This window comes from Mastacembelus armatus, chromosome 23 (genome assembly GCF_900324485.2).
Source record: "Mastacembelus armatus chromosome 23, fMasArm1.2, whole genome shotgun sequence".
NCBI lineage: Eukaryota > Metazoa > Chordata > Actinopteri > Synbranchiformes > Mastacembelidae > Mastacembelus > Mastacembelus armatus.
The window spans coordinates 4,786,605-4,814,533 of record NC_046655.1 but is presented as its reverse complement, the minus strand read 5'-3'; the positions used below and the strand labels follow the sequence as shown (position 1 = coordinate 4,814,533).

At 40.8% G+C, this 27,929-nt stretch overlaps 1 protein-coding gene across 1 annotated transcript in view; it reads right to left on the bottom strand.

The window, feature by feature from the left end:
* Nucleotides 1-2,759: 2,759 nt before the first annotated feature.
* Nucleotides 2,760-27,929, bottom strand: part of rerg (RAS-like, estrogen-regulated, growth inhibitor) — a 29,272-nt gene continuing 4,102 nt past the window's right edge. Inside the window, exons 2-5 of the mRNA XM_026326967.1 lie at nucleotides 25,378-25,513; nucleotides 10,535-10,591; nucleotides 5,213-5,286; nucleotides 2,760-4,022 (exon numbers count right to left, since the gene is read on the bottom strand). Coding sequence (XP_026182752.1) covers nucleotides 3,612-4,022; nucleotides 5,213-5,286; nucleotides 10,535-10,591; nucleotides 25,378-25,438 — 603 coding nt within the window. The 5' untranslated portion in view covers nucleotides 25,439-25,513 and the 3' untranslated portion in view covers nucleotides 2,760-3,611. The remainder of the gene's footprint in view (nucleotides 4,023-5,212; nucleotides 5,287-10,534; nucleotides 10,592-25,377; nucleotides 25,514-27,929) is intronic.

Genomic DNA, 27,929 nt, shown 5'->3' with positions numbered 1-27,929 from the left:
ACAGGTCAAGAATGAACTATGAAACTCAACTTTATTGTCAATATACTGTAGACAAGAAGTCTACAAGGAGTGTTAAGAAAAATAATGGAAATTTGACACGGAGCTAATCTGCTGCTGAAGATCAGATGATGAAATCTGTAATAACAGAGACGTTTATAGACAGTGGACGACAGCTAGAAAAGATTGCTGAAAGAATTGTTTTATATAAGATCATGTTGGTGAGTTCAATTAGTTTCTGCTATTTGAACCGAGGTGTCAGGATGTGACGTCAACACTTCAGCTCTTTATGGCATTAAAGCTAACCAGGCCCTCTGCACTGTGGTCACTTATGACTCATACTGCTCAGTTTGTTGTTATTGTAGTAACCCTGAATGTAAAGGTATAGGAGACACCCTCATCGATTCACCTTGCATGCATGAATTGTTGTATAAAATGGTGTGGGTGGGCTGCCCAGGAAGAGAAATGGTGAGACCAGGCTGTGAGTTTTCTGCATGAAATTTCATCATCTGCATTTGTGAACTCATCACCAGGTTTTGGTTTTACAAGTGGAAAAAAAACTTAAAAGATGAATGCATATCTGTCTAACCTTCCCACCTCCAATAAAGAGCACAGCACCTTCCCTAAATAATTCTATGGAAACCATCTGGGACATCTGGGACCGTCTCTCACAGAGCGGACGAGACGGTCCCAAACAGGGCTGGAAAAACAGCATTAGAAAAGTTTACAAGATTTCCACCGATCACACCAGTCTGCTCTCCTCTGCTTCCCTGCTGTGCTAACTGTGGCATGGCAGTGAATGTGCTGTGTGTGGAAACATTACATTTAAACGCTGGTTTCAACCCAGGCAAATGTTCCAGGCAGAAGGTAAATATCTGTCAGGTCATGAAACATAGCTCTGTAACAATAAAAATAGCGCTTTGATTCCTGGCCCTGCCTCAGTATGACAGGAAATTGGTTTAGAAGATACACACAGCAGTTAAGCTGTCAGTCTCCTTCTTGCTGGAGCTTCTTAAACACTTCTATCTCTCACTTCTGTAATGTGAAAGAGTTTGTTTGCAGTGATGAACCCACATCCAACTCTGCACTTCCCGCTTGCTCTGCAATGTATTTGGTTTAATCTCATGTATCTCATTAGTCTTTTCCCAATGCTGTTTTCTTAATAAACTCCTGATATGCTTCCCACCTAGAAGCAACTGACAAATAAAGTTAGCAGCTAGCTGGTGAGCATAATGAAGCATTTAGCAGATGGAGAGCCAGATATTTCCCTCAGGAGTTGGTGCAAGTATCTTCAAAGGAGAGAAAATGTAGGGTCACAAACACAACTCCAAATAAACGGTCATGTTCCTCTGTGTCTGACGGGTGAAATAGACAGTTTGCAGCTTTAAATTTCACGTAAACAAACGTGTGCACATAATTAAGCTGGTTTTTATAAGATATTGGTTGCTCAGAAATGTTTTTCTGATGCAGATGATGTGTCTGGGTTTGTGTTTGTGTGGGCTCTCAGTTGTATGGAATGCACATGTCACACTGGAGGCTGAAGAAGCTATTGGCCACCTGGGGCGTCAAATCTGGAGAATGACCCTTTGGCCTGTGGAGTGGAAGGGCGAAACTCTCACGGCATTCAGAACTGCTGGAGGGTGATGGGAAGGTGGTGAACCTGTCCAAGCAGCCTGTTGAGTGTCAGAAGTAAAAAATACAGTCTCTCCACAACCACATCAGACTGACTCTTTTTCACTGTGATAAATTACCTTCAGCAACTCAGCTCTGAGTTTTTTCTGCATTGGGTCAGAATAATGCTCCCAGTCTCTGACTGGTCAGGATGGGGAGGAGCACTGTGGCTTCTTTCCCTGGTTATTTGCCTCCAGATCGCTGGACCAGTCCTTCCTGCTTCTTCCCAACAAAAGTAGCTAAGCCAGTTTTTTTTCTGGGTATTTTTCCTGACTCAGCAATCTATTTGGGAGGTTTCCTTTTGTCAGAAATGGGTAATCAGACCTCTTGGAAATAAAAAAGAAGTACTTGAAAAGACTTAAGGCGTATATTTTGATATCCATATTGCCCTGAAGTTACAAGAACACTGAAATAGTGAGCATTTGCCACTGAATCCACCCAGCATTGTTAATGACTGTAACATGATCAGCAGATTTGTCCTAACTTCTTTTGTGCAGCAAAAAAGTACAGGGAACTGTTTACAGTGATTGTGTTTCAGTAAAATCCAAGGAGTGATGAGTGAGTGAATGAAGTAACACCTGTTGATCTGTGCAGGACCTTGTCAGAAACATATTAAATCCTTTTTTGAATTCACTAAAACAGCCCCAGAGCACACAGGTGACTGTTCCAGTCAGTTCCCCACAGACAGGTGCATTATTTAATTAATACAAAGCTGTGACTGTCTATCCACTTGTTTTGGATGTAGACATGGATTATGAGACAGTGTCTCTCTGGGCACAGACACACAAACTGCCTTACTCTCTGCTAAAGCAGCCCTTGTTGTTGAAATATTTACACACAAAAGGAAAAATGTCCTTGGTTCAATATGAATATTGACACAAAATATCTGGATTGGTTTTGAAAAGCTAATATCAGGAGTTGGATATAAACTGAAATGCTAAACAGTCACTGCTGTGTCACTATATTAACGTGACAGTTGGTCCTCTAGCTGAAGACGTGTACCAATCAAATGACATTAACACTGATCAACCAAACATATGGGCTCAATAAGAGTCTGGGATATATCTCGGTTTTTAATTAGAAGCGCACGGTTGTTTTGATCAGATCACATGCATGAGAAAGAAACAGATGTTACATTTCAGCAGTTATAGTGTCGTCTACATGCTTTGGGTTGTGTACACCCCTAAGACACAGCAATGCTTAAGGCAATGTACTGTATCATACAAACTGTGGTTTACAGTATTAACATGGCAGCCATGGGGATCATTGCTGGAATATGACACGTTAGGATGGACAACAACTGCTTCTCTGTTGATTTAGAGAGAACAGTAAAAATATTCAGTCATGAGCCTTGATGCGTTCTCAACCTGTGCTTTGGAAAAGGGTTTGAGATCACCTGACCTGAACAAGCACAAGGAACTGCTGCAACACAGGTAATGTCAACAGAATATGGGAGGTTCCTGGGTTGACATGAGTGATGGACAGTAGATTGACTTTTGTCTAATAGTAGGTACCTAATCTTATTTTTCTTTGCTGACACAACAGTTAAACACGTGGGCCGCAGCACATCACCACATTCCTCTTCAGACAAGTTACAGAGGAAACTTCTGATCAATAAATGCTTTGATTCTTTTGCATGCTAAATAAAATGGCTCACATGCATAATTTTCAGACTGCCCTGTGGCAACGTGTATTTAAGGAGTTAGATGAAAGAATAATCATAAAAAAAAAAAAAGATAAGAACTTCGCCATCTAAACGATTCATGAATTTGATCCATATGAGCTCAGATGTTTTGGACAACAGATCATCAGTTAATTCTCAGATGTCGCAGTGGCAACATCATTTACCTCTTCCAGACTTGCGGAGCAATAACATTTACATTTACATGTGGAGAAATGTCCATCTTATTCTTCTTCGTGTCAGACAATAGTGTGGCTCTTCCCTAGCTGCTAATCTTGGTCAGCATCTTGTTGATGGCTTGTTTGACGTGTGTGGTGGAGCTGCGGCGTCTGGCCTTGCCCTGCACGGCCTTGCGGCGCCTCACCTCACGGCACAGCTCGTGAAAAGCCTCGGCCACCGCGCCACCCTCATCGGCGCATGCTGAACACTCATAGAAGGCGCACGCCATTTCAGCTGCCAGCCGCTCGCCTTCTTCTGTGCCAACCTGCCTGACATGGTCCAGGTCTGACTTGTTTCCCACCAGGACCAAAGGAACATTCTTTGGCCTCTTCACTTCCTCTAGGAGACTCCGGAGAGGCCCCACCTCCTCAAAGCTTCCTCGATCTGTGATGTCGTACACGATCACAAATCCATCACCCCAACGCATGTGACCCTCCTTCAGCTGGATGTCCTCCTGAAATTAATTAAGTTTTAATAAGATTGATGTACAAATTAAAAAATAAACCATTTGTTAATTGGGAAGTTTTAGAGGTAAGTTTAGTCAGTTTTCTTTTAATGTTGTCCATCTTCAGCCTTTTCAAAAAGCCTCATCAAATTATGTTCTCTCTCTGCTTTATGTCTTTGTCCTCATGTGTTTATTTATGTGTTTTATTATTTATTTTTTCTTGGCACTCCTTATCCATGTTTGCCTACGTAACACATCTACTTTCTGTATGGAGAATCTCCCAAACCTGTTTACAGCAGAATTTCATTTTGCAGTGCCCCGAGGACCATGAACATTGAGGCATGTGCTCCTAACATGAACATGTCAAAGCAGAAACAGTCTGTCTGGTTGTAACTACATGTGTGGCAGCCTATAAATCATAAGCTGACTGGAAGGAGAGACCGTTTCTGATTTCATGGTTATTGGTAGAGGAAGCTTAAAAACACCACATTCTTGACGAAGGTTTTGATGTTTGTGTACCTGACCGATTTCTGAACCTGGAATTTATGAGGCACCAGGAAGATTTCACCTCCGCAAATCATTGTAGAGTCAACACAATGCTTTGATACAATCGGAATCAGGGAGAGGGTGACAACCACTGGAAACATTCAGACCTCATGCTAATGCCAGCTGAAAATAGACTACAATCCAAAGAGAGAGAGATGATTTGGCTGAAGTGTCACATGGGAAATCAACCGCCAACAGAACACCTACGCAGCTCTGCATCATATTTATCTTCAGCCTGAGGACTTACTCGAGCTCTCCCTCATGGCCATGCTTTTGTCAGCCTGAAGGAAATGACCACCTTTGGTGCCATTCAGCTGCATATCCACTGCTACAATTCTTCCAACAAGTGGCAAATATGCCCAACAAAAGCAGCCATTGGAAGGTGATACATAATCTGAAGGTGAAATCTGACTGCATAATTATTTAAAATATGCCTTATTTTCTAGTGTATGCCAGCTCTCCCATCGTCCAGTATGACCTCTAAAACTGCAGATTAGGTTTTAAAGACAAAAAAAACACAAAAATAATTACAATAATTACAGTGTATCAGTGTATATTTACACTGATACACTGTAATTATTGTAATTATTTTTGTCTATATAATATTTAGCGGTATTGTAAAATATACATTACATAATATTTTATAATCTTACCTGTCCTGCGGTGTCCAGAATCTCCATGGTGACAACCTCATCATCAATGTTGGCCTGATGACGATATGTGGATTCTGTAAAACACAAAAGACAAGAAAGTTAATCCATCCATCCATCTTCTATACCCACTTTTCCTGGCTCAGGGTCACGGGGATCTGCTGGAGCCTATCCCAGCTCTCTCTCGGGTGGAAGGCAGGGGTACACCCTGGACAGGTCACCAGTCCATCGCAGGGCCACATATAAACACACAAAGACAGACAATCTCACACACTCACACTCACTCCACTCCTTTTAAAGTCCCCAATCAACCTAACATGCATGTTTTGGACTGTGGGAGGAAACCGGAGTACCCGGAGTAAACCCACACAAGCATCACCTTCACAGAAAGGCCGGGATAGTGCTAACCACTCAGCCACCGTGCTGCCCAAGAAAGTTAATCCAGAAATGAAATCCAAAGTGAGTCATCCTTTGGTGACACTGTGAATATGAGCGTAAAACTGGTTGTGATGCATTTTTTAGTTAGTAAATTAGGTATCAGGTAGGCAGATTTTGGATTTGTGTCATCATTATTGAAGTGGGAAATATTCCACCTACTATTTTCATGAATGATTCAGAGCATCAGAGAGCACTCGCTTTTGTATAGAAAGTAGGTGTGAAAGAGACTTTTCTAATAGCTGTGGCTGGCAAACCAAAATTACTTTCAGCAGGAAGTTTTATGTTATACAACGCCAATTACAAAAAAGTTAGGACGCTGTGTAAAATCTACATGAAAACAAAATGCAATGATTCGCAAATCTCATAAGCATATATTTTATTCATAATAGAACACAGAAAACATTTCTAATCTGTATTAGATATGGGTTTGTGACATTTGCAAATCATTGCATTGTTTTTATGTAGATTTTACAGTGTCCCAACTTTTTGGGAATTGAGGTTGTATAATTTACCACTCTGAATAAGGGTAGTTTTCATAATTAGGACTTGTACTACTATTTGAAGGCAATAAAGGATCAGAATTAAAACACAGCCTCCTTTTCACACTGTTTCAGAAATACATCACCTTCACAGATTTGTATTCAACCTCTAGTTCACTATTACACATTTGGTGTTGCAGTATTGCAGTAATTAATCTCAACCAGTTACAAGACACTGTGGCATGTTGACATACTCACAATACTAACAAATGATGATGTGCAGCAGTAGTCTTATGTTCACTAGGCTGGTGGGGTGTGTTAACATAATGTTTGATAATTATTTCTAAAAACACAATGTAACAGTATTTGTAGGCATTTGTAATATTTTAGTCTTTCATATCATTAATGACCTATGTAACAGTGCTTGCCAGTGATACTGCTAACTGACTTTAAATAGCTAGGCCAGATACATTTCATTTAAAATGTCACCTTCACCGACATTACTGACATCCATGTCACTTTCATACCCAAGGTTGGGAGCTTCTATTATAAGTCAAAATGCACACAGGTTTCTGAGTGTCTCAGACAGGCACTGTAATTTTTGTAAAGGACATTATGTTTCAATTTTCCTCAGTTCTTCTTCCATTAAATCATTATCTTGCATTTTGGAGCGAAGCCCGTCAGTTGTTTTTTCAGCAGCTTGGTTGGTTGGTTCTGTCATGGTTGCTGGGTGATGGCTGACTCCTAAAACCATCTGTGTTTTATCTGTAGCTAGTCTGAAATGCAGGATGAGAATTTGTCGCTGCGAGCACAGGAACACAGGTGTGAACCATGACTGTGACCTTTCTGTCCACCTCACAGGAGTTATCTGGCTGAACTGCCCCTTGTAAAAATCCCATCTGTGTAAACACCTCGCTGAGAGCAGTGAGGGAGAACACCTTTCTTGTAAAGACATAGTTTCTGCAGGATCGTGCTGTCATATCTAACAGAAGGTCTAACCCAGTACTTTCTCAAAGCTTTTTGACTTCATGAATTGAGTCATACTTTTGCTTTCGGGTTGCGAGTCACATCCTACCATTTCTGACTGCATGCGTCTTTTGTGAAAGGGAAACATTAGAAAATGTAAAAATCAATATTATAAAAAAAACAGAGTTATTACATGCTGTTTCTCCATGCATTCATTTTAACATTATTTTTTAAAATGAAAGACCAACATATTATGTGATGTTATGGTCACCCACAGTACAAACAATTCCTTGGGCATAGAGCTGCATTTAAGGCATCTTATTGATTGTTTATGCTCCCAGATGAAATAAGCGCGTAGTGGACCTATACCCATTTCTTGATCTTTAATGTATTTTGTTTTCATGCTGTGCATGGTCTTTTTTAACAAAAAAAAAAAAAAATCTATGAACTCAAATGTTGTATCACAAGAGTAACAAACAGGAAATGAAAGATGTCAGATTCTTAGTGACAGAGAAATTTAAAATAGCAGATCTGGAGTTCGATGATCCAGTCTCTGCACGTCCACCCTGCTGTGTCCCAGGTGCATCCACCTCTCCAGGGTATAAAATGCATCCTGTGACGTAAATGAAATGTCACAGAGCACCAGAGGCGGAAGTAGCGTAGGGATTTATAGTTGTTGGCTGGAGGCATGAGGAGCCTCTCCGAAGAGGTAAACCAGAGTCTCACACTGCTGCTCATGGGATATGTCAGCAGCAAAAAGCAGCCAGCCTGTCCACATACACTCCTCTGTGTTTTCTGCTAAATGTACTGACAGGGGGCAAGGCCAGGATGATTTAACCAGACCCACCTTCTTTCAAAATGTCCTGGGGGGAAAGAAGTGCACCGGTTTACCTGGCAGCAAGCAATTCATCTCAAAATTCAAAGTCCCTCAGTGCCCAAAGGCTATTTTGAAAGTTGTGATGCCAGAAATGAGGTAAAAGTAGATCAGAGTCAATTTTCAGCCAAACAAGATTAGATTTTGTGACTGGCTGGGACAGAAATAACTATTGCAATATTGTGGCCATCTGCATTCTGAACAGCCACTGTTTCCCATAATGCTACAGGGAATGCAACCCAACTGGTCTTCTCATAAAATCTGGGTAGTTTGTGACCACCAAGGAAAAATGGCAAGCCTGTAATAATTCATCTTCAGGTCTTTTGCATAATAATGATGCCAGAACATGGGATGGAAATAGCTATTTATATTTCACATTTTGACTAGGTTTGATTGCAGTCATATATTTTCCTACTTCACACTGAGCTACCAGAAATAATAAAGCAGTATTTAAAAACACCAACTCAAATTTCTGTTTTGCCAGTGAATAATAATTATGAATCAGTTTGTTACCTTTTAAAATATGTTTCAAGTTGTTTTTCATTTAACCTTTATGTATTCACCTTTCATCCAGTGTGATTATTTTCAAAGAGCAGAAATCTGTAGGTGTTGTTCTATTCACTACAGCCTGTCCTGAGTTTATCACAACAGACATATCTTACTCTTTGCTCTTGCTGCCCCTTTTTTTTTCTTTTCATTTATTCTGTGTGAAATTGAACATTGTGGAAAGGCGAGTGGTGTTGATTTTCCTGATCGGAGCCTCAGCAGTGTAGGTGGTACTTCAGATTTACTTGAATCCGCTGCTGTGTTTTGGGTGCTTGAGTTAAAAGGTCTACAAGGTGCCTGTGCTCGAGCAGCCATGGAAGAGCAGAGGAAGCACAGGTCCTACTTTCTGTTTGAATGTGTGCTTATCAGCTAAGTCCTGCATGATCTTTGGATGGAATGAAATTATACAAAAACAAATAGCCATAGCCAGTATTTCCTAGCCCCTGTTCTAAAAGGACTCAATCTCCCAGCAGGCTTTGGAACACCAGTACTTCTACATTGTAGAAAAGAACATCAGAGTTTGTTTGTGACTGATCCTAATGAATAGTGAGCTGTAGGCACTTGAATCGAGATACATCAAGATACATGAAGTGTAGCCCATATTTTGGCAGTAATCCTGCATTTCTAAGACCAGCACTCTACACACACACACATACACAAACGCACCCACCCCCTACCTGCCTGATGTGACCATAAAAGGTTTTTAATAAAGTGTCGACCACTTCATGGGTAGTTTCAGATGGACTCCCTCCATTATTATATTCTCCAGGTGGTACGTTCTTGGTTCTTGTGGCAACCAAGGAGGCAGTTATCTATTTTCTTGATTTCAAAACCAAAATACACTAAATGTTGTCACACTGCATATGTCTTTATGAAACTTGTACTCACACACTATATGCATATTACAAAAATAAGCCATCCATGGAATTTTTTTTTTATATTTTCTGAGGAAAATGAATACTTTCCTTGCTACCTGCAACCAGTGCCTGGATTCTCTCCTAAAATGCCATCATTAGGTTTTTAAAAAAGCCTAAAATTTCACAACAGTCATATATGTCATATGTCGAGATGTAACACAGAGGACATAATGGCTATAAGATTGTCATCGTCGTGTTGTTACATGATGAACTGATGCAGCGTGCAGTCTGTTTATGCTGGTAATTGCACTCTGCCGAGATGCTGCTCCCGATATATCACCAAAAACAAATGTGCAATGGAAGAGATCACCATGTGAGCAATCCAGAGGCTCTGACCTGGCACACAGAGCCAGGAAATGAAAAGCCTCATCCAGAAGAGACATGATGTCTTTTTGCTTTGTAATTACAGCGTAGGGACCCTGCATCTGTGTGTACATGAGGACAAAAAGGCTTATTCATATTCACTGCATGCACCGATTAATTCCTTAATATGCAATTTTCTGTCTGATACCCTGGACTGTTGTAGCAGTGTTGTTTTTGGTTGTTATATAAATGTGCCTATTTGCGGGCCTCATGGTGAGGCAGTGATTATGATTATTAGCACCTGTTTACTTTAGCATAGCATAAGGGCTGGAAGCAGAAGGAAACAGCAAGCCTAGCTTTATTAAAAGATAAAATCACCAGCACCCCTAAGGTTCAATAAGTAGCACGCCACATCTCGTTTGAGTGCTAAACATGTCAGTTCGTGGATTTATGGAGAGTTACACACTTTCTTACCCAGTCAACAGAGACTCCCTGCAGTAACTGCTCAGAAACAGCATGAACTATCCAGCACATAACTTCTCATAAAACCACCAAGTGAAGTTTTTACACTCAGGTCTTTACGAGATATCTCATGTGAATTGGCTGTAGTCGGGCTAGATGACTCCGATATAGAAAAATATTAGCAGAAAAATTCATTAACATGGCAGTAGTGATACACAGTATATAAGGTAACCAAAGCAGTACTATAGGGAGTAGTTATAGAAAAGGGGTCAGCAGCAGTAATAATAAAAGTACTAGTGGTTGTGGTAATAGCAGCAGTAGTGACATCTGTTTAGCTTACCAAGTGTTGGGTCGTACTCCCAGATAAAGCGTCTGGTCAGAAATCTCACCACCAAAGCTGTGAAGATCAGATAAAAGCATTTTCAGTATAGAAAAAGAAAAACATGACTTTGAAGTATATACTGAATAAAATGTATGTACAATAATACAGTGTTATACTGTGTACTGTGTCTTGAGTATGACCCTCACTTAGTGTTTAAACCAGGCTGCTGTCCCAATATGCACATCAGCTGACATCATGTCTACTTCAATTGACAATCAGCCGTTTACCCATCAAGAGGCCATATGATCTAAACCACGTCTGTACGTTTGTCATTTAAATGTTTCTGTTTGCCCAATGAGTTAAGGCAGAGTTCAAACGGCCTTCAGAATGCTCCCAAAAAAATCCTCTTCTCTCGTCTGCCCGTTACAACGTCATCCTTTCTCACAAATCAAAAAACAACATCCCCAGCAGGCCAGTGACTCATTCTTTTAATGGCGCACCATCAACAAGTAATTTGCTGCACGGAAATGTTGATTCCCTTCATTGAAATAAAATTAGGAGACCATTACCTGTATCATGTAGAGCTGCAAGCCACAGACACTTAGAGAACTAGATTGCCAGGAATCTTAAATTTGAAATGTGGATGGAGATTCAGAAAATATCCCTGAAACTGCAGAGAGAAATATTTGTCTGTCAGAAATAGCAATAATCTACTATTTGGATTTGGCATTTTGTCTTCTGTAATTTGTCTTATCAATGGGACCATGGACATCTCCATGCCTTCTCTGCTGCTTATTATCAGCACCTAGTGCTTCACAGCTGAGCTCTAAAGAGTAATCCAATTTAGCTACAGAGCATCGTGCTCCACCTCCCCCAGGAGGTCACTGACGGAGGTGTGTACCTCAGTTCTGCAGCTGTTTGTCTGAGCACTGCAGTGTTGTTCCTTTTAGTTGACTTAATGGGTATAGATGCCACTCAGACTCTGTAGGAGGGTGTGGCAATACAAAACAAAAAACATACTAATATACCAGGCTGTCATATATGTTGTTATTACAAATAACAATTGTCCATTCTAAAAACCCAACAACCATCTAAACTCTCATTTGCCCACAGTTTTCAAATTTTGCTTATTGCAGAACCGTGCAATGTCTTTTGTCAGTTATTGGTGCTAACATACACCAACAAGCAAATGTTCACACTTCAGGTCCACTTCTCTGCACAGGCTGTCATATGGCTCAGTGAATCCCAATGGCCTGAGTAGTCCACACAGGTCCAGACGGGTAGCTGCAATCCTCTTGTGGATGTGCTGAGCTGCTGTTTGTGGAAAGGAGACAGTGGAACATCCATCTTGGTCTGTTCTGTTCTCTGTTCATAATTAGCCATGAAAAAGAACAGGAAGAAAAAGCTATTCTGTCGGTCAGAGTGCCACCGCCACGTTTCATTACGCTCCTGATGAACTCAAGTCCGGCCTTTGTACTCAGGGCATTCAAATGTTTCCATCTGACAGTTGCTAAGTGTCACCACAGTGTTTTTTTAAGTAACCACATCATTTCTTTTGTTTTACCACAGTCTGTTCATTAGCAAGAGCCCCAGTGAATAGAATCAGTGCAACACAGTGAAAAGCTGTCTCTTGTAATGTTCTGTATTAGTCCTGTTAGCTGATTTTATTCCTCAGTGAACCACATTGCCCCTGCTTCTTTCTCAACACACATATGTAGGCAAAGGAAATGTGTGTGATGCAACTTTCAGTTATTCCCTATATGCAGTGGAGAGCAGATCTGCACAAGAGACTTTTTTGGTGTTGAGAAGGCAGACTGACACATTTACTCATGTTCTTCAGTGCTGAATTTGCCACTGAGGTTATTTTGGGGGTTTCTGCTGCAGTGGCCTGGATTCCAGGTAGACAGGACAACCAATGGGGTGTGAAGTCCTTTCCTCATTAGAGGTAACTGTATCTCCTGCTTTTCACTGCCACTGGAAGGAAATGTACTGTACACATGGAAGAGAGGGGCCTTTGTCAACGTGCATCAGTGTGGACACTGAGGCCCAGATACGCTAAAGGTTTGCAGAAGGAATAATGTGCACGTTATCAGTAAGGTTACCGGATCGCAAAGGCAGGTGACTCACTGACTGTGTGCAGAGTGAGAGGGAGGCTGGTAGAAAGAAGAAGCTTCTTTGTTCTTTGAGTTTTTTTTCTGTCACCTGTGGCTACACAGGGACATAAATCATCAGAGGAATGATGATATCCCATCTTTGGCAACAAAAACCTGACATTTTGTACAATTTAAAAATCAATTTTGAGGCACAGTTGCTGCTTGTATTTATTCCTTGATGTATCTTCTTCCTCACATACACTGATAACAGCCGCACAGTGTGCTGCTTATGGCTGAGACAAGTTAACTGTACCATATAATGGTGGTATGCTATTTAGCATGCTGACAAAATCAATACTCTGTTGCCCGGGCTATTGTTTTTCTCATGTTCTCCGGCTCCAAACCAGTGTTCCACAATTTTGTATTTTGCAAGATTTACTACATTCTGAGTCGAAAACTGCTTTGATTATATCAAATTCTTTGGCCCGGACATCACAGGGCCGCTCTGACTGGACGGATGGAGGACTGCCAAGTTTTCAGATTTACATCAAATCTGTCATTCACGGGAGATGTCTGTCAAAATCTGCTTTTCTGCAAAGTGACCTAATCACATTAGCGGCAAAATGTTGAACTAATTGCAAACAAAGCATGAGCAATTAGCGGCGCCCATGGCCTTGTTCTGAGCTATCGCTGCATTACTCATTGAACAGTCTCTATTGATTCCCCACAGCTCTTTGGTTCCCTTCAGAAACAAAAAATGTCTTTAGTAGCTGACAAGCAGAGCCCTCCCAGGGCTGTGCAGCTGTCGTCAAGTTCTGTACCTATTGTCTTCATGTCAAATCTGGTCATGTCATAGAGCCCAGCTCACTGGCCTGGTGGAGGAATGGCTGAAAAATCTAGAAATTAAACTTTAGCTACAGAGCATCATTAAACTAAATTATCAAATTGAAAATCCAAAACTTCAGATGCCTCAACTTTCTTTACGCAGTTGGCTAGTCAGCCTCAAACTGTTTAAACTGTTTTTTAATGCAGCATATGTACATTTGATACTTGACCCATATTTATACTGTATGAATTATGCTCTCAGTGACTTCATGAAAAACTTCATCTCTGCTCTGAGTTTCAGGAGAGCTCAGAAATATTCCAAGCAGTTTAAATAATTCATCAGCATGGCCTCATAAAAATGAGAAAAAGTCTAATTCATTTGTACATAGAATTCAATCTTGTGTTGGATTTAGACTGGACATGGTGCCTGGTTATGCTGATTGATGTCATCAGACTTGTAAATTTGCTCCTCTGCTGGCAGAAAATGCTGTTTTTCCTTTCTTTTTTTTTTTTGTGCTTTGCGTGAATAGAAGAGAGGTGAATCATTAACCAGATGAGCTGTTTCTGGGGTTTTATTGTATTTCTGTCTGAAATGCAGACTTTGGCTGCCCTGCTGCTCTGTTGACAGACAAGAAGCTATAATTTACACACAAGGTGGCCCCAAAATGCTTGTAAAGACAATGAAATATGATGTTTAAGATGAATCTATGCCACAAATATGTCCTACATCTCATTCTTTACAAAACATAAGTGACATTTCTTTCCTCATGTCAATTAATTTGAGTCATTACTATTACACAATTGTTATTTATAGCAGGACCTTATCTTTAACCAGTATGATACAGCAGATTGCATTGTTTATGCAGAGATTATCGATTTATTGTTTCCTGCAGTTGAAACCAGAGTAGCTCATGCATTTATTCTGAGCATCTGTAGCGCTTCACTACTTCAAATGAAGAATAATTAGAGAGCCAACATAATGTCACCATAAGAAAGTGCGGAGAGTGCAGTTGCTTAAAAGAATGATGAAAACCTGGGTTGCTGTTAGTTTCTTTTCAGAAATCTCAAACCTTTTAAACTCTGTAACAGATAAAGAGCCACTTTAAAGTACTGTGATAAACCTGGATTAGTGGCACCAACACACTCTTTGCATTCCAATACTACTTCTTCTGTGAAAACGTCTCATGGGATACAGTATAGGATTCTTTCTTCATAGAGAAGTGGCAGCACTGATGCTAGAGACAAACAAATAAGCTACAAAAGCACCCAAACCACTTCCTGAGCCGGAGGTCAGGCCACCGTTCACAGTCTCAGAGCTTTCCCAGAGTTCCTTTCACCCCCAAGCCTCTCTAAATCTGCTGGATATATGTAAATTATATTTCTCACTGCTATACTTCTTAAATAAGAAAAATGTATATATGTCTGGAGAGAAGAACTAATAGAGGAGTCACCATTGTGCCAAGGCAAACAGTCAATCATCTTGACTGCCAAATATAAATTAGATCGAGTCAGACATCTCATCATCTCAGTCCCTTTCCAGATCAGATTACATCTCGCCAATCAGGCTCCATTCATATTTATTCTAGGATTTAACCAGTGCCCTGTACCAAGGCATGTGGGTAGTCTAAAGTGAGCAGAGTAACAATAACACACAAGGCAACAGTAAACATGTCATCTCCCGTGAGGGATGGCGTCACGGTCTGGGTCAGCTCTGTGTGAGCTGGATTTCAGGGGAATTCAGTGGGATGCAGGAGCAAAGTTATGACAAAAAGATCTAACAAACCCTTTAGCACGCACAGGTTAATCAAACACTAGGACTGAGCAATGACAAAGAACATTTTGGTAGCAGTACATCATTAAGAGAAACATTTGAAAATTCAAAGCTGGATGGTAAATCTGCCTCTGCAATTATCGTAAAGTACATGAGCGATGCCAGAATGGAAAGATCAGCAGGTGTAGCCACAGTAACTAGAAGCTTAGCAGACAGTTTGTTCAATTGAGCCATCAGCTCAATCTGCTTTGCTCCCTTTTGTTCTGAGTCATTGCTCTCCATGCTGCTTAGCTACGCCTCAGGAATTTGATTATCCATCTGATCCAGAGGGGAACTGATAAAATAAACTTGATGCAGGTTTTGCCTTTCACACTAATCAGAAAATAACTGCGTCCATGAGGAACAGTAATATTCCCAAAGCATGAAACCAGTGCCAGTACTTGAAGAAATCTCATCATCTCTGTTGTTCTCCAGATCACGTTACAGCTGGCCAATTAACAGCACATGACTCATCACCTTTCTTCTTCACGACTATCAACCCATTAGTGAGAGAGGGTTGCAGATTCCTGGTTATTATACACCATTTCAATTAATGAGATATGTGGCATAATCATCACAACTGCTCTTCTGAGAGTAAGAGACCATCTTCCCAGTTTCTACTATGCTAAACTAGTCATTAGCTATGGAATAATTATTCATTATGCCTGTTTCTGTAAACAATAGTTAATTATATGTTTTGAACAAAAAAAACCCTAGAGCATGGGGGGTTTTGCATGAACCTCTTCTAATTACCCACTTAGTACTTTCTGTCTGATATCACAAGCCGTTTAAAGTACATGCTATAAATTACCATTTAAGACAATGACTACCTCTCACTTTGGGTTGTGTTACATGATGACACTAATTCATATTTTTCATTTGTACATGGATCAGCCTGCTATGAGTAATGTGAAAGGAGTCGCTCGTAGTCAAGGCCCAACCAAAATCATCTAACTCTGCTAATGAACAATAGGCCATTTTTTGACAACAAACCTTATAATAGCATAGCATAATAACATATAGATAATGATTAATATATGGGATAGTGTATTGGCGTTAGATACATACTGCTAATTGATTTAGTCGTGGTTTTTTTTGTTCCCCATCCTCATTGAGAAGCAACAGTCTAGCTTACATAATGTGTCAACCTTTCAATACACCGCTGGTTGAATAACACTTTGCCTTCAAAGCTATAAAGATGGATGTCTCTTTGTTTGAACACAACAAATCACAGCTCAGATCAGGTTCACTTTGAATGACAGTAAAGGTCATATAAAACTCCCCTTCGCTTCACTTTCACAAGCTCCATGGGCAGCCATTCTCCTTCAGGGCCCTGTGGCTCAGTAAAATGGGACACCAGAGACTCTTTGATTTCAAATCTCTGAAGACGCAAAAGGATAGAAGTGTGCAGTTATGGGGTTAGAAAGGAATGGGCATGAGGAACGCCGCATTCATCCCTTTAATTTAGTCTCCAACAATAGCAGCAAAGGGCTATTCATCAAGAGCGATGTGTGAGGTGGATGAGGCCTGAGATGCTGTGGTAACCACACCTTGGAGAGTGATCATCACTGTGTTTACAGACATAAAGGTGGAGTGCTGAGAAATTCTGCCCATTTTTACCAGAAAGACTGTCAACCTGGGTATTATAGTTTTTTCATAATAGCCTCATCCACACTGCAGCTACTGTAAGCACAGTGGTGCTCAGGAAACTGACATCATTACTATGGACATTGTGTCAGTCATGCTGCTTGTTTTCAAAGAGGCTACAATACGTAGTTGCTACAATTTCAGTCCAACCGTGGACAAACAAAGCACAGATTGAGATTCCACTGGAGGACAGATAACACCAAATCTTACTCTGTTTCAAATTACAGAGAAAGGTCACCGTCTGTGACGCATCTGAGACTGATCTAAGATAAACAACAAAATAGTAGTAATTCTTCAAAAACTGCACAGGACCAAAACAAAAATAATTTTTTTTTTTCACTGTTGGGTCAGAGTGGGGCATAAAAATTGCAGGTTTTATTTTGACTTTCTGTTATTTATTATTGAAAAGCATCAGATTCCTGAGCCCTTCTTTAATGCAAAGATTGACATTGATCTGTCAGACTATGTCTCAGTTAATCTGTCCCTATAGAAATTGTATACAGGCAAAAACAGAGAAACAGGACTGTGGCAAGGATATTATTGATTCTCTTTTGACTTTTCTCTGACTTTCTGTCATCTCTTACTAATGCCAAAAGGCTGTTCATAAATGAATGAATAATATATGCAGAGTAAAGCTTTGCTATTCAGAGTGATTAACCTGAAATCTTAAGTAAACTGATTGGGGGGGAAACAGTGTTGTATAAATCTAAAAATCTCTGTGAGCGGTGCCGAATATTAAACATTAACCTGAACCTTTTGGCTGATAACGCGGCTTCAGAAGCTAAGAAAGAAATGCTCAATGGATCCACCATTAATTTTAAAAGTGCTGCTAATCTCCCGAGAGTACGGTTGTTAAAAGCAAGGAGGTTAGTAACCAGCAGTGACTCACGCCTGCCAAGGACAGCCACAGCAGTCGGAGAGGAGAATGGACAGTGTGTGGAGGCTGAGGAGAGTTGGAGGTTGCTCTAAAAATAATTCAACACAAGAAGAAAAAAAAAAAAAAAAGCATGAATGCTCGAGAAGCCCACCTTCCGGTGACACAGTCATTTCCCTTTATGGGTCCACTGCGTTTTTGTGTGTATCAAGAGAAGGCTGATTAATTGGAACAGAACATTTCTGCCAGGCACTGCATATCAGAAATACATCCTCTCTGGCAAAACCTAATATTAGTTGTGTGATTTATGTGAGCGTGCTGAACGGACGAGTGCCAGGTGAATAGAAACATAGAGGGGAGGGTTTGGACATTGAAAGAGACAGATGGCCTTTACAGAGCTCACACAGATAAGGTGAACAGCAGAGACACCCTGTTCTTTTGGACCGGACAAAGGGAAGCTCCAGGTAGCAGATAATGTGTTCAGTAGTGGAGGAGGATGGAGGCATAAGTGTGGGCATGCCGAGGGAAGTATGGTTGTCTGACAATTTATTGAAGCTGTTATGTTGCACCATGACGTGCTGCACCTTAGTTGACACTGTGTACAGCTGTTGGTGAAACTGAATTTGTGTAAACCATCTAGGAGTTGGTCACGATTTTTAACTCTTTAGATCGAAACCAGAAATTTTAACATCGAGGTCGCACTAAACGAAAAGTGAGGAGCACACAAGAACCACTAGGACTCAACATCTGGCTGAATATCTCTTCCAAATATCAAGAGAATCCAAACTAATAGTTCATGTGATGCCACTGCCAAAAAAAAAAAGAACTTTAGACTCCAGACATTTATTTTCCTAATTTTGTTATGCTTATCCAAAAATGCAGCTTTGCCTCACCTGTCGTAGCTGCCTCAGAAAACTGCAATTACCTGATAAACCTTTCTAATTTCTCTGTTTTGCGTGAGTTAATCAACATGCTTAAGGTTCTTCCCACCTCCATTCTATTACCATGCAGATGAATGAATTACAACAGGACAGAGAGGTGTGTCACATGTGAATTACTTTGTGTTTAGATCCTATTCACTAGTACTAGTACTAGTGCCATTGTATTTCTGTTGAATCAATTCTCTCTTGAACAAATTCATTGTTTTCTGTGATTACCTTCATTTGATCAAAGAGAGGACACTGACCATTTAATCATCCGTTTGTGTGTTAATCTGTGCAGTGTTGTGGTAACGTGGTAAGTATACTGGGTGTAAGAAAATCAATGACAAATGATACCAGGTTTCAGGTTGATACCAACTGTTAATTAGTAGCTTAGAATTAAAGCGATATCTCTTGAGGTGACACGGCAAGTTGCCATGTCACATCGTAAAGTTGTCACTAAAAATGATCAGACTCCATTCATTATCTACACCCGCTTATTCCTATTTAGGGTCACGAGGATCTGCTGGAGCCTATCCCAGCTCTCTTTGGGTGAAAGGCAGGGGTCCACCCTGGACAGGTCACCAGTCCATCACAGGGCCCCATAGAGACAAACAACCTCACACACTCACACTCACTCCTATCTTCTTGCTGTGAGGCAACAGTGCTAACCACTAATCCACAGTGCTGCCATGATCAGACTTCTATGTGGCTATTTACACGTCCAGCAGATACAGCACATTACTCATCGTTTAGAGATGAATGTTGAATATCCACTCTACCTGTAGCTTAGTTTTTGGTTTCCAAAACAGACAGTCCACTATTTTTGCCACCTAGCCCATTAAAGATTAACATTAACTAATATACAAATGATGATTCATGCAACTTAAGTCCAAAAAACTAATAATGGGTTAAAAGACTGTAACAATTGTAACAATCCTGTTAACATTTCCTTTCTGTGACAAGGCTTACTACCTACAATTGATGTATATGTTTTCATGGTTTTGATTTTTCTCCCCCAGTATAAGCTACAGGAAGAATTAGGAATTAGGTTTATTGAAAAAAACTGTCATCACACAATCTGTCTCATCCTTTCTAAAAATACTTTAATTCGTATGTCTCACTTCAACAGCAGGAGGTTTTCTTATTTTTCCGATGCTCTCTGTTGCAAAGACAACTCACATCCAAACTTTGGAAAAAAAAAAAAAGCTAAATAGCCCTGAAACTGTCCCCCTCCCAGTCAGTTCAGTTACGATATATCACCACAGATCATCCCCCACGGGAATCCTGTTCAATTTCACAGTCTGGTGTTCCTCACTGTGGTTGCAATGTTTCCAGGTCCTGCTTGACTTTTCACCCACACAAAAGTGTGGTCATGAGCTCTGAACTCTGAAGGCACACTGAGTAAATAAGCACAATCAAAAAGAATAAAGCCTTAAAGTTCTGTAACATCTTATGTAACACACTCGAGTCCATAAGACTCACTTAACGTTCTGAACATTCACATTACTCCAGTCGCTCTGAAAACTACTTGTGAACCTTTTCAGATCTCTAATCTAAAAGAGGAAAATCTACCTCCGAAACACTGATTAGAGCACTTGTGCCACAGCATAATGCATTTGATGAGTCATACCTTATGGCTGCTTATGGGGTTTTGCATGTAGAATGTAATCAGGCTAGTCAGTCTGCCGACCTCACAGCTGCAGACTCCCTCAGCTGTCAAAGGCCACAGATGTGCCTGGAAACCTGAGCCGCAGGATGCGCAACTGTCCCTGTGCCTCTGCATTGCACAGAAATCCGGGTGGATGTCATTTTCCAGTCAGTTATATGATTACTTTGCAGGATGTTCATTTTCTCCAGCAGACATCACAGAAGGTTGATTGTGGGAGAAGCATGAAAACTGCTGATTTTAGCAGCAGGAAGTCTATTTCAAAGTCTCTGTCATTAGTTATTCTTGTACATTGCCTTTTTCATAGACTGTATTATTGTATATTAAAAGGAATCAGGTTCAGTTGTAATACAGCTGCAAAGCTTGACAAACCCTAACCCAACCAGGTCAAAACACTGAACTGATTTTAGGAGGGAAACATGTGGCCAATAGAAGCTATTGCAGATCCCTGTGACCCTAATTAGGAATAAACATGTCTATATAATGGATGGATGAATATCAGAAACTCTTCTAATATTAGCACAGCATCGAAAACATGCATTACTCTCATTTTCTCTTTGACTAACATTGGCACTAAAGTTGACTGGACACCTGCAGAAGGCCCCTCCCACCTTTCTTATGTGTGGGCAATTTTGGGGGATTTTTTTAACTCAGTTTATGAGGATTTGCAACACTGATTAATTCGACTGTAGGGAAATATGTCCCATGACGTTTGTGGCGTCTGTTTTTTTTAGTCTGTTTAATTCCACACTGTTCTGCAGAGCTTTGGGGCTCTGTGTAGGCACGGCCTGGAGGTAGGAGAAAATGAAACGTTACTAGAATGTTCCCACATTTTGTAAGTCGTCAGTCTCATAATCTGAGCTATGTTCATTTTTGTAAATATCTTGCTCCTTTCTTGCTGCCATGTCAAGAAGTAAGAAGCATAGAAGTAAAGAGGAAGCACTATCATCTCAGGGATGCCAGTCACTTATGCAATAAGGGTAAAGGACTATGATCTTCAGTTTTCATTCAAAGCCTTTGTTTCAGATTTAATTTAGATGAGAAGCATTTCATCCAATGTGACTATCAGGAAGTAAATAACAAGCACTTATGCATCATACTAACATCTAGGACCTGGGCACTACACTCAGGATGTTTTTTACATCACTCCTCAATTCACCTCCCAGCATTGTTTGTTTTTGTGACTGTTGTGCCTGCTTGCCCTCTGAATGACTGTCTTTATTGTGCTCCAGACAGACACATGCATTATTCTGATTCATGGTGCCTTCCTGCTGTTGGAAGTGGTAAATGGTAGTATTTCTGAGGCAGACACATGTTGGGCTGCTTCTTTTGTTTTTGTTCTGCTCTCTGGCTGTCAGACAGGCTGAGTGGAGGAGGGGAGACGGGATGTTTGAGGGTCGATGAGACGAGATGTTTTACGAACCGGCATTTTGAAGCCCATAAAATTAATTTCCCAAAAGAACATCCAACCGTTTTTCAAAGCAGACTTTTCACAGCACATGACTGTGTATGTGAGCTAGTGTTTTCATAGCAACAGCCAGCTTTTATTCATATCCTTTAATAAAGTCAGGTAGTGATTAACATTTCCTGTAGCTTAAAAAAATCATTTTAGAGTATAAATAAATAAAAAACACTTATACATTTATGCTAAATGAATGTACCTGCATTAGTAGATTTTTTTTTTTTTTTTTTTTTTGGTCCTACAGTACTAACAAATAATTATAAAGTTTACCATCTTAGCAAACAGCCAGTGTGCATCATTGTAGGCCATATCTGTGTCCACCTATTGTGTGGAAGTCCAATATTCACTTCCCTTGTGTCTCTATTTGTGTCCATCAGTCTGGTTCAGCAGCTGCTAAATGCTCCACTATGGACACCAGCCAGTCATTAGCTTTGCATGCCTGCCAGTTGGTGCTGAGCTGGTAGTGCTTTTATGGAGCTTTGCTGTGACAGTAACTGTCTGCTGCCAAAGCTGACAGCAGAGAGAATGAACCATAAATGTAAAGTTAAGGACCATAAAATCGAAAACAATGAGCAGAAAGATGCTAATGTCTTTATGAACATGCAACGTTTCTTTTGTAGTAGTTGGCCAACTTACTCCTCACTGACAAAACCTCACCATGCTGTATTTAGCAGAGACCAAGTTGGAGGTACAGTAATTGGACAAATGTATCTTATTTCCAAGCCTCAGTTTTCCTCAGCTGAGTCAATAAAGCAAAAGACTTCCAAGTGCCAGAACAGTCACACTCGAGTTAGCACACTCTGCTCTTTATTAGTGCTGGATTGCTCTGCAAGAGTCCATGTCAGACCATGACGAAGGCTCCAGCAAACCCCCTACGAAGCCAGGACGCACAGCAGGTCTGCTCCCGCTTGTTAGGAACACATTTTTTCCAGCCAGTGGGGGGGAACAGAACAGCTTCTGGATGTGAATGAGCACCACTAAAGCACTCTCAGGTCCAACTAAAACAGGAACCATTAGAATCACATACACATTAACACACACAGTCGAGGTGGAAACGAGCATGATGCTTACGGTTTTGTATTAAGGCCGAGAAACAAAATGTGATTTGTGAGACAGTAAATAGGCGCTTTCAGATCAAACTGCTCTAGGGAACTAAGTTCTAAGAACTACCCCACTGAGGAACGGACCTGAGAACTACGGACCGAAAGGGCCTTTGTTCTGTTTGCATTCACACTCCCAGTAGGAACGTCAAAGTAACATAAGCTGGCTGATGGTTGGCATAGCGACCTCACTTCTGCACAATATACAACACTAGTGAAAATTTTCATGTTTCGGTGTTGGCTTAAGTTATTGTCTGACGAATCAACATAAACGCATGTCCCTCCTGGTTCCCACTGTACTCGAAAAGTACCTACCCTGAAGTAGCATCTGAAAAAAATCCTCCATAACAGCGCTCCAAGAACTATTATAGTTCTCAGTTCCTGCGGTGCAGACACACAAAAAAGGGTACTTCCTCCAAAGGTTCTAAGTACTTCAAAAAGTCCCTGTGAGATGTTGGAATATCTGAATATACTCATGGAGATCAGAGGTCGGTGTCCAGCTACATTACAGCACATAGCAGGAATTTAGTGTTCAGCTGAAATAGAAATATATTTAATCGGGATTTATGGGTGTGCTGACGTTCACTAACCAGAGGATTCAAAACATGTAAAAAACATCTATATTTTTTCCTTCCTGTGATATTGCAGATGAAGTGGGAGTATGCTTTATAGCCCGAGTCCAGAGAGCGCTGATTCATTAGCATCTGCAGGCGTGCACTGAAGGGTTGTGTTTAGATGAGAGCTGCTTATTGTTGAAGGGATCACCAGAGCTACATGTTGCTTCAGATGTGACAACAATGACTAATATCCTGCTGTGTCTGTTTTTGTGCCTTAAAAAGAGGAAAGAGAGGCACGTAGGTGATGGAAGAGGATCAGACGACAGCAGAGCTGCATGAAGCCAATATCCATGTGAACAGGGGGGCGGTCCGTATTAAAAAATAAAGCAAAGAATCAGTTTATTGATTGCCATGAAATTTGTTGCAGGCCTTCATTTCCATATCAAGACTTTCACTTACCATTATCCTCATGTGAACAATTGAATGCTGCTAGCATTCCTGTTGATTTGTAGTCTTGTTTAACCTGTTATCTTTCATCAGGTTGTATTTTCATGATCCTACAGGACGATAAAATATTCACCCTCATTGAAAACAACGCATATCCATCAAGTCAGCTGTAGCAAGCTGGGTGCAGAAAATTTAAGCGTCGGTTTAACGTGCCTAAAATGTTTGGTCACTCAGCAGAAAGTAAGTATCTGTGGGATCATGAAAATACCTTTGAAGATGTAGAAAGAGCTGTATGTGACCAAACCATGGAGAAATATACAGAGAGCTGAGACAACGGATAGGGTCATATAAGCCCTCGCATGGATTTATAGCTGCAGTTCGCTGCGTTCTTGTCAGTGCTGCTGGTAAATTGGAGATGAAGATGTTCTCGTGTGTTTTCAAATTCAGTTATCATCACTGAGATGCCAGTTTTCAAAGAAAAGCAGCGGTGCCTCCTGCTTGAACAGACACCTTATCAAACTGTTCTGTAATTTCTACTGAAAACATGACTAGTAGCTGTACAGCGGGACGTCACAGTCTACACTGGGGGGAAGAAGATGATAAACTGGTTTTGAGGGGACGGACATGATTGAGTGTGGAGGAGATGGGCAGCGTCAACAACTCAATTCACAATTCAACTCAATTCATGGGGAGAAGCTGCAGATTGGAGCTCCAAGGTCTCTGTTTCCTTGGTGTTTCTGAGTTTCATGTCAAGACACTGTTAATCTCACTGTCATCTTCTACAATTACAATCCTTTCAGCTGAAGGTTTTGAAATCCTCTCTTTAGACTTCTGAGTACAGCACTCGAGCTGACCTCCTCAGGCATTTTAATGGCCTTCCTCAACATGGAAGAGATCCTAAAGCATGTTTTCAAACAGCTGATTGCAACACTGAAGCAATCTGTCTTGATTTGCAGCCAGCAGCAAACATATGGCGTGTGTTACTGTGTTAGCTACTGGAGAAAATATACAGGGGGCCAGCTGAGCCTGAGCTGCTGCTGCTGCTGCTGCTGCTGCTGCTTATAGAGGAACGCTGAAATGATAATGACTCAACAGCCTTATCTGTTTGAACGGAGGTATTTGAGCCAGACCAAAAACAACCTCCTGATGTAATGGTGACTGCGCAAACAAAGTGCGAATGAGGAGAAATTATAGGAAGTATAAAAAAGAATGAGAGCATGACGAAGGAAAACACTGGAAAGCAGAGGTCATGGTGAAATGCACAATAGAACCTATATGAGGCAAAAACAGAAAAAAATACACAGCTTGAAAACTCTAGCTACACTGCAGCAAGCATGTCACTGAAATGATGCCTGGAAATGGAATTAAGCTGGATCTATGCACCAACGTTAACAAGAGACATCGAGCCTGTTTGCTACCTGTAAATGAACAGAATATAAGAGGGCGATGCAGTTTACCTGACTTTCCCACCCCCGCTCTGCCGAAGACCGCCAGCTTCACCTCGGGGCTTTTAGCCATGACAGCAACTGCGATCAGCGAAGCTGAGCAAAGCCAGTCAGTGGACTCGAAGGTCAGCCATCCATTCAGCAGCGTCTGAAGAAACACACAGGACAAGTTGTTCATACAGGCCAAGGTCTTTCCAAACAAGTGCTGTGACTGTGTAAACCCTGATACACTTGCTTCAAGCTGATGTGATACGTCCTCTGTGGATGTTCAGTATGACCATTCCCATAATGTTATTTTTAAAAAAAAATGCAGAACTCGTATTACACTATACTTCTAACTGAACAATGTGAGAAAATTGTGTTGCTGGCTAGGAGATGATGAGGTTTTCATGAAGCTGTGTAATGTTTTGCGTTATCTGTAATGGCACCAGTGCAGTCCTGACACAGCATTGCTCAGGCTAGAAATGAGCACAGTGAGTGTGTCAGTGTGTTATTCATAGATGGAAGATGGCGTTGATAAGGAGAGGGAGTACCAGCCAAACAAATGATCCAAGTTTGGACACAGCTCATTCAATGGGTTTCTTTTATTTTCTGCATTATAGTCTAAAGACATCAAAACTACATGGCATTAAGATGTAAGCAAAAAAGTGTAGACAAAGAAAAGTATGTTTTAAATGTTGAAATTTCTCAAGTTGCCAATGTTTTATAGCTGTGACTGCTTTGCACACTATTGGCACCATCTTAAAAAGCTGGATTGGATTTTTAATGCATCTTTGTCTTGTCAAAGTTCTTAACACATTTGACACCATCAGTTGTGATGTGCTGAGATAGTGAGGGCTTAGATAGTCTTTGCATTTTTTAATGGATTAAAAAAAAAAGTGATAGAAATAAAAAGTCATATTTGGTTACATTTAGGTGTGTATGTCGGGAATCTTCCATAATATAATAGATACTACTCTGGTGTCTAGAAAGCCACAAAAAACTCCACATATATTGCTTTAATGAAGGCACCTACACTGTGTTAGTCATGTACAACAGTGAGATGCACAGCATAACCCTAATATTAAACACTGCAGAACATGCTATAGCCTTCCCACTGCTTTCCTTTTGCTACTGAGATTTAATCAGCAGAAGGTCCTGGCGATCACACTCTGACTACCCATCCTCCTTATTCTTCTTCTCCTTTCGGCTGCTCCCTTCAGGGGTCGCCACAGCGAATCATCTGCCTCCATTTAACCCTGTCCTCTGTATCCTCCTCACCCACACCAACTATCCTCATGTCCTCCTTCACTACATCCAAGAACCTCTTCTTTGGTCTTCCTCTAGGCCTCCTTCCTGGCAGCTCTAACCTCAGCATCCTTTTACCAATGTATTCACTGTCCCTCCTCTGAACATGTCCAAACCATCTCAATCTGGCTTCCCTGGCTTTTTCTCCAAAACATCTAACATGAGCTGTCCCTCTGATGTCCTCATTCCTGATCCTATCCATCCTTGTCACTCCCAGAGAGAACCTCAACATCTTCAGCTCAGTGCCACTGTCTCTAAACCATATGTCAAATGCCAGAGGGCAGAGTGTGTCTTAGACAGCCGCAATAATCTGTTTTTCAGAGTTGTAATGCTGATATTTGGTATAGGTGTGTAAGATCCAACAGAGTGAGACAAGGAGCAGAAGACTGAGAGGACAGGGTACCACAGAATAAAACAGGCACAGGGCTAAAGTGAAAGGAAAACAGAATGACAGTAGGTTAAAAAAAAAGAAAAAGCACAGGTATGTTTAATAATAAAACAAGTGAAGTTATTTAATGAAATAATTCATTCTATATTTCTGCCCCAAACACACCGTTTTATTCTTTGCTGCTGTTCAAACTTCAACGGGCAGTCAAACAATGATAACCTATGTGAAATCAATATGTTAACAAATCCAGAGCAATTCTGGGGTACACTGATTTGAGAACGGTGCATTTCCAGCTAGCAGCCAGACAGCCATTGTATTTTTTTTATCTGTTGTATTTCACCACCACATCTAACCACTTACGGCCCATCTGGAAGAATTAACATAACATAACATTACTGTCAGTAGGTTTAAAAGACAGGTTTTACAAAATTTGGCTCCAAATCCTTCTGGCTGTTTTGATAATCACTTTGTAGCCTGCTGAAGTATGTCAGCCATGTTTGTGAAAAGATCGGTCAACAGTTGCTGTTGTGTAAAGGATATTTCATCAGTCCGCTCTGTTAGTCTGTTGTTTGAAATCAGACATGGCAAGAAAAATGGGAGGAAATGGAAAACAAATCACAAGTTGAGCACACACTGCCCAGTTAAATACAAGCTGACAAATGTGTTTGGGTATGTGGAACCATGCTATCCAGTGTCACACCGGTTTCTCTGTCTTTGCCCAAGACACACAGTTATACACACAAACACACCCAGGGTTTAAACTAACCTTTTCACATAGCCATATATGGCATGGCTGCCTGTCGCTTGGTGTGGCTGTAGAGGAGGTCAGCAATTCATCTTAACGTCTCACTCAGCAAGGGTCATCATGGCAGTCACCAACGTGCTTAAA